Below are 13026 nucleotides of genomic sequence, written 5' to 3' on the forward strand. Positions count from 1 at the left end.
TTGAAGAGTGCATCACTTACATCCACCGGTGCTTCTTCCTAAGGCGGAGTGGTGCGGGGAGTAGCGGGGAGTACTGCGGCAGCTGGCTGTACCGCGGAGGTAGACGAAATCCCAAAAACGGGACAGTGCAGCGTCTTAGTTTTGCCGGCTTTGTCGCAAGTACTGAGCAGTGTGCTGAGACCGGCATACTCATGAGATGTGCTGCCCTGCTCTGTAATTTAATTCGATAGTTTATTTAATTCGCTTTAATCTTTTGAAGGTTATAAAACTCGATAACTTTATATTCCAAAGAGTAACTTATTTTATTTTAATACTTATTGCAACTTTGACAACTAATCTGCAGTTACTTTGTTAGGTTAACACATCGAAAAATCTAAGCAGTTCAGTATTTTTACCTCGCATTTCCATATATATTTTTGAAACACTCACATTTCCCTCCTCGTTCAACCTGAAAGGCTGACATCTTCTCGTCGTATCAAGTGAGGAGAGCGGACTGACTGCGCAACCATGGGGGTAAGATTGGAATCTCCAACTTTTTAAAAGCATTTCATCGTTGGTTAGGGCGCAGATAGAGACGCGACTGGCCGACAACGAAAGAATTTCTGTTCCGAGGACATTAAACTGCAGTGTCATGAGTGCGCTTGAGACGAGCTATGACAGAATGACATTGACTGTAATGCGGAATTTGTTTTACCTCCGTCTCAGACTGCGACAATCTGATGGAAAAGCCTAGAACAATCTCCCGCAGTTATTCATTCAGATGATTTGAAAGGACAGTAAGAACTGTAAGGACATGCTCATTAACTTGTATCCTGTGGACTCTCTGCAATTATTGATTTATTTATGTGGACGCTGACGCTGAAAGTAATGACTGAAAGCTTTGCGCATTAAACGTGATCGATTGATCGACTCGGGATTGGAACGACTTGACCGTCGTTCGTATTTTATTTGTTATTTAAGTAACCTCTTCGCGGCAGGCTAATCGGTTTATGCTGAGCGTAAGCTTTCTAGAAGACAGCAATGCGTAATGCAGTCACCTGCGCAATAGGAGTCATTTTGGGTTACAGAAAAAAAGAGTTGTCGCTTTTTTACCTTGTCGCCATGCATTTTCATGACTATTGCGCTGTTTCATCACATGTGCACGTGTGAGGGTGAATCCTATGGGGTGAGCCCCCCCCCCACCCGGCCCCATTTCAGCTGACCGCAGCTTACTGTAACATGCTCTGTCCATGTAATTGGCTGGGCGCTTTTAACACATACTATATAATATATATATATAATCGGCTGCTAAATATGTGTTCTTCCTTCACAGGAACCTATATAAAAACTTTTTTATTACAGCGCAAATGTGCCTGAGACTGGCGAGCTGCTGGAGTCCATGCGTCATAATGCGGTTACCGGGAATCAGCGCTCTGCCGGTTTAAGTCCGCTGTTAATTTGTGACATAACCGCGTTTTGCTAATCGCAACCAAAGTATTCCCACACGGCAGATTTAAGATGTTATCCCTGCGCACTCGATAACCCCAAGGTTAAAATTACTGTATAGTAAAGTGGCTATCGGTGAGCCACTGCGTCAAATAACGATAGCTCGACTATTTGGACAATAACTTTGTGTTAACAACTAAATCATCTGGTTGGAGGAACTAGATTTCGTCCAATTACACGTACAATGACAAATTAATTGTTTGAATCAGTTTTTGACTTCCTGGGAATACACGCGGAGCAACAAAAGCGGGCGTTTGGCTGATCTAGACAGTTTTTTGCTTCATCATCCTCCCGTTACAACCCCCCAAATCACGTATGAAGCGACGACCCCTTCAGAGCATGACGTGATAGAATAACACAGTGCATGTCGTATCATGACGACGCACAAGATCAAGAAAGTTGCGTTCGGTGTCAGATGCGATTTGAAATCCCAGCCAGGGCCTCGCACAATTGATTAAGTCTGATACTTTATGCTGTTAACGGGGATAACAAATAGGTTATCGATTGAGACGTTTATGTTATAGGATCTGAATGACAAAAAGGCACTGCGTCAAAAGTGAATTATCGGCAATGTTCGGTGGATGCGAATAAAAAAGAAGACGCATGCAAATCGTGTAGACTATAAATCGTTCTGCTGTGCGTGAATGAGAGAGTAACAAAATGAGCAGATGAAAAATTACGTGGACGTTCGTTTTTTATCTGTTTTATTAAATCGCACATTCACCATTGCGTGATGTGCCGGCCGGCGTCTCTCAAAACAAGCCGCGAGCTCGCGCTGACGCAGTGTTGCCTCGTGGCCTTGTGCCACACTGATGCTGCTCGGCCTATGGGTTTATTCTGCGTCATTTAAGAGGCGTGGCCAGACGAGTGGAAATTCCCTGTAACGGGCTGTGATAGGTAAATTGGTCTGATATGAAAATAATTTTCATAAAGAACCGTAAAACAGATGATATAACTAATTTAATCTAGAAATGACGGAATCTAAAATACGGGACATATGAAAGCTCCCATCTTTCGAGGCATTTAAATCATTACCAAATATGATTTAAGGATAGAAATGTTATTGATATTAGCGTAATGTTGCATTTACTGAGAGAAACAGACGGAGAAAGGGTCAGAGGGAGAAAGAGAGCCGATGTTAGTGGATTTATTTTACACATTGTTACAGCCAATGCTTTAACTGTAATAGTTTATTATTAATAGTGTAAAATCAAGGGGGTAGTCGGTTCCACCTGATGGGTGGTGTATTAAATGGTGTGCCTTGGGCCTGTCAGAATCTGACCTACAGCAGTTGCACGCACTAAACCAAAAGACTCCACCGTATAACGGAGAAAAGTGTTCACATCGCCCCCTACTGTTAGCGTTCAAAACGAAAGTTAACGTTTTTTCGTGATTTGGTTTGAAGAACTCGTTTCTAGACATAATTTAATTAATAGACAATTGACATCTTACGTGATATCATATAACAAAATGAATTAAGTGGAGTGGGAGGGTTTCTGGCTCTCTTGTCTTTTCTTTGCTGGGGAGATGGAATACTATCACATCTACCCTCAGATCGAGCCCTGGTTACAGCTCACCTCACAGACACGTCAGGACTCACTCAAACAGTGTGTATGGGAGAGGGACCATACTGTGTGTGGAGTCACAGGACTAAAGAAAGGTCTAGGAGAGAGAGAGAGAGAGAGAGAGAGAGAGAGAGAGAGAGAGAGAGAGAGAGAGAGAGAGAGAAGGGGAGGAATTGTGTTCCGCCTGAGCTTGGGTCATGTTTCTTAAGTTAGTATGTACTCGGGTGTTAGGTAACGCTGAGCTGTTAGTATGTACTCAGCTGGATGGATTATGTGCTCTTTGTGGGGTGATGGTGAAGACAGAAGTGGACTGGGGGCTTGTACGATCTTTTACTTTAGCTTAATGTCTGACTGTGGTTATATGCTTAGAATTCATAATCTGTTTGGGCTTCCAGTTCAGCACCTGCATCCTGAACTTAACTATTAAGGCCAATATGCAGCTAGACTTCACTACACACCTCATGAGTCTTTGGAACCATGACTCTCCATGAGGATGATGGAAGAGTCACCAGCATGGGTTCAGGAGCATGTGATGTAGGCCTACACCATTGTAGACTGTAATTAGTCCTCTTGAATCTGCAAAGTTTCTAAATCTGTGAATTTCTAAATGTGTTTGTAATGAAGGAGTGACTGTCACACTCTGAAGGTTACATTTGTATACCCACCAACACTCAGGGCCATACCAATACGCCCTGCCTAGGGCCCCACCCAGACACCTCACCTAGGGCCATTTCTATATTCCCCACCCTGTGGATCAGACCCATTCCCTTTACCAGGGGTCACACCCTTACGCCTCACATGGGGGTTAATACTTATGGGTTAATACTTGGGAGTTTAAAAAATGTATATAGTAAAAGTATGTAGTAGACCAGTACTTTAAAATGCTAAACACATGCGCTGATCTGAGATCAGCAGACAACAGAGACGGTGGCTGTACGCCTGTAATGTCTGGCGGGTTCTTTTACATGCATGTGCACATGTGATGGGTGTGTGTGCGTGTGCAGTGAACGTTTGGGCTCCCAAGGTAGGATTACCCCCTCCTACTGTTCCCCAAGTCATGATATGGGCCACTGGCCCAAGGTTAGTGCAGCAGTGCAGAGATCAAGGCGACCTGGGGGAGGTGAGCGGAGGTGATCCGGTTCCCTGTGAGGCACAGAATGACTTATTCATGCAGCTCCCTTCTACCCACTGAGATCGGCCATGGCTGAAAAGAAATACATGTCTTTTTCACACAGGAAATAGGATCCCCCTCTCCATTTGCGTTTGTGCCCTCATAATGTTTGGCATAGGGAGCTTACCAGAGAGTTGGACTTGGCACTGAGCAAAGCAAGCTTTGAAGTTATCTTACCTTTTTTATTTTTGTTCAGACATACAAGGTGTCAGGTTTTAGATGAGACAAACAAACTGATGGGGAGTGTAGGGAGAAAGTGATATGTGCTCTTGTGTATGTCCTTGTATGTGCATGTGTACCTCGTGTGTCATAAGCACAAAGACTAATTGAAGGAGATCTCAGGAAGTTTCCTGTCCAGTGGAACACACATGACCATGTCACAGTATCTTAACCCTATCTTAACCCTAACCCTAGTAATATTTTTATTTGAATGCTTATTAATAAGATAAATACCTAGTGAAGCTGATAGACAGAGTCGATGGAATGAAGGATCACAGAAAATGATTGGGGTAGTGCAGAGGATTGATGTAATTAAAGAGATTTTAGTTTAAGACATTTTCCATTTCCATGAAGATAAAAACATAATTAAAGGTAGAAAATAAGGTAGAGAAAACCATTCCCTAGTGGACATGAGAATTATTACATATTCTTTCTATTTTACACTGTAATTTCTGGTGAAATTACATGGCCATGGTAATGCACATGGATACTGTCCTGTCCACACAGAGGCATCCACCCTTCGGTGCTAAAATAATGTGGATCGCTGTGTGAAAAGAGCTTTCCTACGTGAGGGCATCGCTGGATGTGCATGGTTCAACAAGCGTGTTGGGGAGCCTGGCAGATTGATTCCACCCCTCACACCCTTGCTGAGCACAGTGGAATCAGAGCTCTCACAGAGGAGCTAAGAGCCCAAACCGTGGCTGCAACAGTGGTTGGCATCCATGGTGCAAAGTTATTAATTAGACCCTGACCTCACGTTAGAACAAGCACTGACTACAGTGAAACGGCTCTGCGCGGTAGCTCAGCAGAGCGCGTGGAGGTGTGGGAGCAGACGGAAGGGAACAGGCTGGAGGGCACCGCGGCACAACCAGAAGACCAGGCGCCACAACAACGTGGAAGATTTGGTGATGCAGGGGGGAAATCAGTGGAGAGACGGCCGGTGTCCCTCCAGAAGGGGCACTGTGTGGGGCAGTCGAGCATCAGGAGAAGAGATGTCTTTCCTGGTTGAGCTTATAGCGAGCATTTCGGAGACAAGGACAGAACCGGTCAACTTGAATTACGAGAACATGGTGTTCAGGTTAGACATGAGAACATGCAGTCACTGCTATTCATCTTCTTCAAAACCACACACAGTTGGAGGAGCCCTACCAGACTAAGCTGGAGTCCGTATGACATTGAGATCATGGGAGAGACACTAATTACAGCGGACATGGTGTCCTGTGCAGCACTAAAGCACACATTCACTCAAGCTGAGAAAGATCGAGCATGCTACCAAACCTTTTGCAGACTCAGTCACTCAATTCAGTCTGTCATCCATCAGGAGGTTGTGAAGGGCAGAGCCATTCAGTCAGGAGACCCGAGTGCAACAAGATGGCAAGATGAACAAGATGAACAGCTGTGAGGGAACCCGTGTTGACCACATCTATACCAGAGAGGAGCTCTGAGAGAACCGTGTTGACCACATCTATACCGGAGAGGCCATGGCAATGTGATGTCTGATAGCCACAGCAGAAGATCTTTGGAAGGATAGGGAGATGTACCATGCTACACCATCGGAGACCATCTACTCTCCAGTTCGTCTTCTATTGGGGAATTACCTCAGCTGCCAAAACCACAAATTCAGGTTTAACACCGAGACGTCCAAACAGGCACAAGCTAAAAAGAAGAGACACTAGGAACTGTTGTACACCAAAGGACAAAACACACCCACTTCTTCTGATTGGACCAGACCAGAGTGTAATAACCTTTGAGAAAGTACAGGGTTTAGTGATCCTGCAGTCCTACTTGATGAGAAGTAATGAGGGACAGTCACACTCACCACATTCACCTGCAAGACACTCACAAACCACAAGCCTCCAGCCCCGCCCAGATTAACCTATTTCTTGGTAACACACACACACACACACACACACACACACACACACACACACACACACACACACACACACACACACACACAATAATATCACCTACTAAGTACAGTGTTAGTGTGACAAAGTCAGGTAAAGTGTGATGTCCACTCCAAAGAGGTTTAGCTGATGGTTTTCATGGAGAATATGTATTAGTTATTAGTTCTGAATGTCACTACTCTGCTCTGTATCCGTTTGGTCTTCTGCTGTGAAAGTGGTAGGTAGATTATCTAAAGATGTGATTAGCTGTGTTAAATTAAACCCATGTTTATGGACCTATGTTGACATGTTGAACCCTGCCTCATGTATGAAGGTGAATTCATGTGGGTTTGCATAAGCATCCATTTGATAAACGCAGGGGGAAACAATGAAACTCAATATAGGTATGCTATACCTTTGCATGCAATAAGGCTCTGTGTGCAGGACATGGTACTTACACCCACCTATTGATGCCACTGGTCTTTACTCTCTCAGAACCACAAATTCAAATTGCACTCAGTTGCTTCATCTGAATGTGATTTTTTAAGCATTCACCCCAGAGGAACATTACTGAAATCACTAGAGATGTTTGCTGTAATTTCCCTGAGGCACAGAAAAGAACAAAACTGGAGTTAGTACAGACATGTTATTGCAGAAGATGCATAGTGCAAATCCAGAGTCCAGAAGGAGGCGTTTGACAGCCTGTGGAAATATGTGTAGTTTGTGTGTAGTTTGTGTGTAGTTTTGGTCTGTGTTTCTTTTCAGAGGGCAGGGGGAAAACAGACTATGTCCAGGGTGAGTGGGTTCCTTAGAAATACAGCTGCCTTTCTTTAGTAATAGTCCAGTTTAAATGTCCCTGAGGTGAGGTAGTGTCTGTCGTCATGTAGATCTGAGCGGAGGTTTTACTGCGTGTCACATTTCACTGACTGTGTGTTATTCTTAATTATTAAAAAACTATGTCATTGAGCATTTACATTTAATCAGTATATTTATCTGTGTGTGTGTGTGTGTGTGTGTGTGTGTGTGTGTGTGTGTGTGTGTGCATGCATGCGTATGTGTGTTTGTGTGTTCAGTCAGTCTGTAATTCCAGCCTGTGGTTTCTGGTTCTCAACATCCAATTTCATCATGGGTTCCCTTTTGAGTATTGGTCCTCCCATGGTTTCTTCCTAATCCCCGCCCGGGGAGTTTTTCCTTGCCTTTGTCACCTCCGGCTTGTTCATTAAGGATCTGGACCCCTGCGTTAGTGCTATATAAATAAAATTGACTCACTCATTCACATACAGTGTTATATAGGAATTCAGTGATTCGGGCACACTTTAAGGACTACCACACAGCTCCAACACATGCTCTACCCAATACATCTACCTTTATTCCAGAGGTCACTTCCTCCTCTCTGAGCCTAGCTGTGTTTGCCTGTCTGAGATCAGTAAGTTGTCATTTATCCTACAGTGTCTTCTTGTGGGCTGATTTGGTGATAGAGTTGGTGTAATCTGATCTCATATCAGTGTTACAGAGACTGTCCCACTCGCCCTCTCCCCTTACCTCCCTGTCTGCACACCGCAGTGCAGGTGGCATTGCAGATGTATCTGCAGCGGGTACACACATGCACAGTGCAGGTACACACACACACACACACACACACACACACACACACACACACACACACACACACACACACAGGTGTACAGGTGCACAAACACACACAAACTCATATATATATATATATATATATATATATATATATATATATATATATATATATATGTATATATATATATATATATATATATATATATATATATATACCTGCAGTGTTGTTTCATCTCCCATTTCTGTGTACTGTGGTGGTTTGTGGACAGTTGTGAAACGAGAGTTGATTAGAATTTGCTAGTGTTTATTCATTTTCACAGGTTTGTGTAAAATGTTGTTATTGGACTCATCAAAAGGTTTTTGTTCTCAAAGTTTCATTAACCTTGTACAGACTTGCTTACATGAGTCACTGAAAATTTGGTTTTGCAAAATATTTTTAGTGTTTGACATTCACATGCAGAAAGGACAGTTCAGCCTCTATAATTACAGTGGATGGCAATTTAATATATTTTCGAAAATTTAAACGCTGTCTAAATTAGCCATGAGCCTTTTGCTTTTAATATAATCTAAGTTGGTGTTTTGCTCAACAGTATTATACAAGGGGGTGTTTTGCTACAACAGGTTAATATAGGAGAATGTTTTGATATATTAATATAATATAATATAATATATAACAGTTTAATATAATCTAAGAGGGTGTTTTGCACCAAATGATTTTCTGGCTACACGTCTATCCCCTCACTGTCCTTTATGACAGATTTACTGCCGTTTGTCTGACGACATCCAGATGTAGCAAATGACATCCAGATGTAGTTAATTACATCCAGATGTAGTTAATTACATCCAGACGTAGCAAATGACATCCAGATGTAGTTAACTACATCCAGATGTAGTTAATTACATCCAGATGTAGTTAATTACATCCAGACGTAGCAAATGACATCCAGATGTAGTTAATTACATCCAGATGTAGTTAATTACATCCAGACGTAGCAAATGACATCCAGATGTAGTTAATTACATCCAGATGTAGTTAATTACATCCAGACGTAGCAAATTACATCCAGACGTAGCAAATGACATCCAGATGTAGTTAATTACATCCAGATGTAGTTAATTACATCCAGCCATAGTAAATTACATCCAGACGTAGTTAATGGGCTGGATGTGTCCAATTGAGTTGCAGAGGATAATTTGTGGATTTATTCATAATTAGAGTTTAAAAGTGATCCGTCATTTCTGGAGTGTTACAGTAATGAACGCTTTTTCACCTAGCTTAAACGTTCAGGCAAATGTTTATTGAACACTTTTGTTTGTGCCTCAGCTCCACTTTACCTGCGAACTGTAAATGTAAATTAATTATACAGGTGGTTTAGTTCACCTGTGTAATGTGCGTTTACACAGTGTCATGTACTCGTCTTTGTGTGTGTCTGCACCTTCGTGTGTTCCAGGTTCATCGTGCGCTATCCGCGCTATTTAAACTCCATTAAAACGTATACGTTCATGCTCGTCTCTGCTTTCTGCATCCCTCGCACGTCACAATGAGGCTGACATGGACATGGGAATAGATTTTGAATTATTAATATTATATTACTATATTATATTATAAGTCAGCAGATATAAGCTGCAGAACTAGTGTGTATGGGTGTATGTGCAGGTGTGACACACAGCAGCTTCTGCAGTGGTAATCCTCAGCCTCCCAGCTCTTACACTCACTCACACACACACACACACACACACACACACACACACACACACACACACACACACACACACACACACACACACACACACACACACACACACATGCCCGTGTGACCATTACAGGAGCCTGCTCATATGTGTGTCTGTGTGTCCAGTTAAAAATGGACAGGTGGCATGCTGGTGAGAGCCATTAGGTGTTAAATGGCATCGCCGCTGGCAACAAGCATCCATGCTGTCCGAGCAGCAGGTCAATATCTAATTACCATGCAGGACGAAAAGGACCAACACTTGCTTTCTTCTCTCATTCTCCTCGTCTTGCTTGCTGCCTCATCCCTTCATCCCATCCTCAGTCACCTGTCCTCCATCACCCGTCCTCCATCACCCGTCCTCGTCATCTGTCCTCCATCACCCGTCCTCGTCATCTGTCCTCCGTCACCCGTCCTCGTCATCCGTCCTCCATCACCCGTCCTCGTCATCTGTCCTCCATCACCCGTCCTCCGTCACCCGTCCTCGTCATCCGTCCTCCGTCACCCGTCCTCGTCATCCGTCCTCGTCATCCGTCCTCCATCACCCGTCCTCGTCATCTGTCCTCCATCACCCGTCCTCGTCATCTGTCCTCCATCACCCGTCCTCCGTCACCCGTCCTCGTCATCCGTCCTCCGTCACCCGTCCTCGTCATCCGTCCTCGTCATCCGTCCTCCGTCACCCGTCCTCGTCACCCGTCCTCGTCATCCGTCCTCCGTCACCCGTCCTCGTCATCCGTCCTCGTCATCTGTCCTCCGTCACCCGTCCTCGTCATCCGTCCTCCGTCACCCGTCCTCGTCATCCGTCCTCGTCATCCGTCCTCCGTCACCCGTCCTCGTCACCCGTCCTCGTCATCCGTCCTCCGTCACCCGTCCTCGTCATCCGTCCTCGTCATCTGTCCTCCGTCACCCGTCCTCGTCACCCGTCCTCCATCACCCATCCTCCGTCACCCTTCTCCCCTTGATATTCTCTTTCTCATGTCCACTAGGGAAGATCTTGCTCTCAGTCAGTCAGTCCTTCCACCCCCACACTCCTCTCTCTTTCCATCTGCCCTCTTTAACTCACCCCCCCCTCTCTCTCTTTCTCTCTTACCGTCTATTCATCTACCTCTTCTGTCTTATCTTATTTGTTCATTTAACTGGGGTGCCACCTGGCAGCTGGTTCCGTGTGTTTATACACCAATGCAGGTGTGTGTGCGTGTGTTTGGATTGGAGGGGAGGGGTGGTTATAAACACAGGTGTGACTATACATATATATAAATATATATTTATATATTTAACACCTGTCTACATTTGAGAAGCCTGTCGTGAAGACATCCTCAGGGCTGTATAGAAGGGGAACAAAAGCAGACATGTGGATGGACGTTTTCGATCATCACATGTGATCAGTGTATGTGATCAGCTGTTTGCAGACTGAGTGCCTGACTGAACAGGTGTGCTCACGTTTAACTGGAAAAAAAACAGCAAACACACAGGCCATCTTTACCCGCAATACAGTCTGGTATCATGACATTCGTCAGTCAGCAGGGGGCGCTACTGTTTGGACCTGTTTGTGGATTCTAAGCTGCAGCTGTAGCTTCAGTGCTGAGTCAGGACGCGTCTCCACATTCTCATCTGAATGGTTTCCTGAAAGGGAATTTGCCTCCAACTAAAAGGAGCCGGCTGATATTGATCAGGCTGCGTGATCAGGCTGTTTCCTGTTCTAAAGGAGCCAGAGACATTGAAGCAGAGCCACTGATCCCCATGGCAGCCATCTTGGCTCTGTTCCCTAGGGAGGAAGTGGTGGATCCGATCCATTTGACAGACAGCTAGTATTACACATAGCCAGTGAGGGCAGGGCAGTGGAGAGGTGTAAAAAAGGATGAAAGTGGATAGATCTGTCAGTGTTAGGGACAGATGCCCTGCTTAGAGTCCTCGTGTTTTCTGGGAGACTAAACCCCAAATCTCATTTGTGATTTTAGAGAAATATGAATGATGTTTTAATAATGAACTTATGATAAAAAGAGTTCACAACCACAGAGAGAGACAGAGAGAGAGAGAGAGAGAGAGAGAGAGAGAGAGAGAGAGAGAGAGAGAGAGAGAGAGGGAAGAACAAAATTAATGTTCTTGGATCATTTATCGTCTGAACAAGGCAAGCATCAATTAATGTGCTTTTTGAAGCATTAAAAGTAATTAACCTATGTGTGTTTGTGCTCAGATTTGTGTGTATGCATGTGTATGTAAGTGTGTGTTTCAGGTTTCAAACTGTTTAATCTGATCAAAGACTGAGACAAACCAGCTGGTCTAATCAGAAAGTCTTTCATGCGGACAATGAGTCATCAGTAGTCTTTGTGTGCGTGTGTGTCTGTGTGCGTGTGTGTCTGTGTGCGTGTGTGTCTGTGTGCGTGTGTGTCTGTGTGAGTGTGTTATCAGAAGCATAACCTGAGTAATACAATGAAGAGGGAAAAAAGCAAAGATTGAGAATTTTATTCTTTACATTTTCTGTGAAATAAGAGGTTGTGTTTGCAGTTGTGTGACACGGCAAGACAGAGACGGTTATTTTTAAATATTATGTTGAAATTGTAAAACAATGTAGAAACAGTGAAGATGTTTCTATGTTGTAGTGTACATTAACACTATTTTTGTGCACATTACCATTATTTTAGTGTACATTGCCACTATTACCACTATATGACTCATTCTAACGATGGACACGTAATACTGCTGGTTTGGCGGTGTGTTGGGATTGACAGCAGTGGTCTGCTGGCCCTGAGTGACTGATGCTCTATGTGTGGCCTCCCCACAGGACAAAGACAAGGACTCCCCCAAGAAGAAGGGGGGAAAGGATCTGGATGACCTGAAGAAGGAAGTGCCTCTGGTAAGAGCTTCTCACACACACACACACACACACACACACACACACACACACACACACTGGGGGTGAAAATGTTTTTCAAGATGGTTTTACCTTTCACCTGGTTGTTGTTGTTTCTCACTCGCAATGTTGTTTCTCAGACAGAACATAAGATGTCAGTGGAAGAAGTATGCCGGAAATTCCAGACAGACATAGTTCAGGTGAGCACTACACACACACACACATCCACATGTGAATACACAGGCACACACACACACGCGCACACACACACACACAAACACACACACACACGCGCACACACACACACACACACACACACACACACACACACACACACACACACACACACTTATTTTAATGGAAATAAAAGCTTTATTTGTACATTTCAGTTGAATGCTTCAGAATGTCCAATAGATGGCACTGCAGAGCCACAGTGTTCAGATTTGCCGTGTGACAGGCTGCCCTTTGCACTGGTCCTATAAAGCATTAATCATAAGCCACATATACACAGGAACAACATATACAC

The 13026-nt window shown here is 44.1% G+C and overlaps 1 protein-coding gene across 1 annotated transcript in view; it reads left to right on the plus strand.

Moving 5' to 3' along the window:
* Positions 1–13026, plus strand: part of atp1a3b (ATPase Na+/K+ transporting subunit alpha 3b) — a 23345-nt gene continuing 10319 nt past the window's right edge. The window contains exons 1-4 of the mRNA XM_076991130.1: positions 1–99; positions 456–513; positions 12432–12503; positions 12641–12700. Coding sequence (XP_076847245.1) covers positions 508–513; positions 12432–12503; positions 12641–12700 — 138 coding nt within the window. The 5' untranslated portion in view covers positions 1–99; positions 456–507. The remainder of the gene's footprint in view (positions 100–455; positions 514–12431; positions 12504–12640; positions 12701–13026) is intronic.

The sequence above is a fragment of the Brachyhypopomus gauderio genome, unplaced genomic scaffold (genome assembly GCF_052324685.1).
Source record: "Brachyhypopomus gauderio isolate BG-103 unplaced genomic scaffold, BGAUD_0.2 sc81, whole genome shotgun sequence".
NCBI lineage: Eukaryota > Metazoa > Chordata > Actinopteri > Gymnotiformes > Hypopomidae > Brachyhypopomus > Brachyhypopomus gauderio.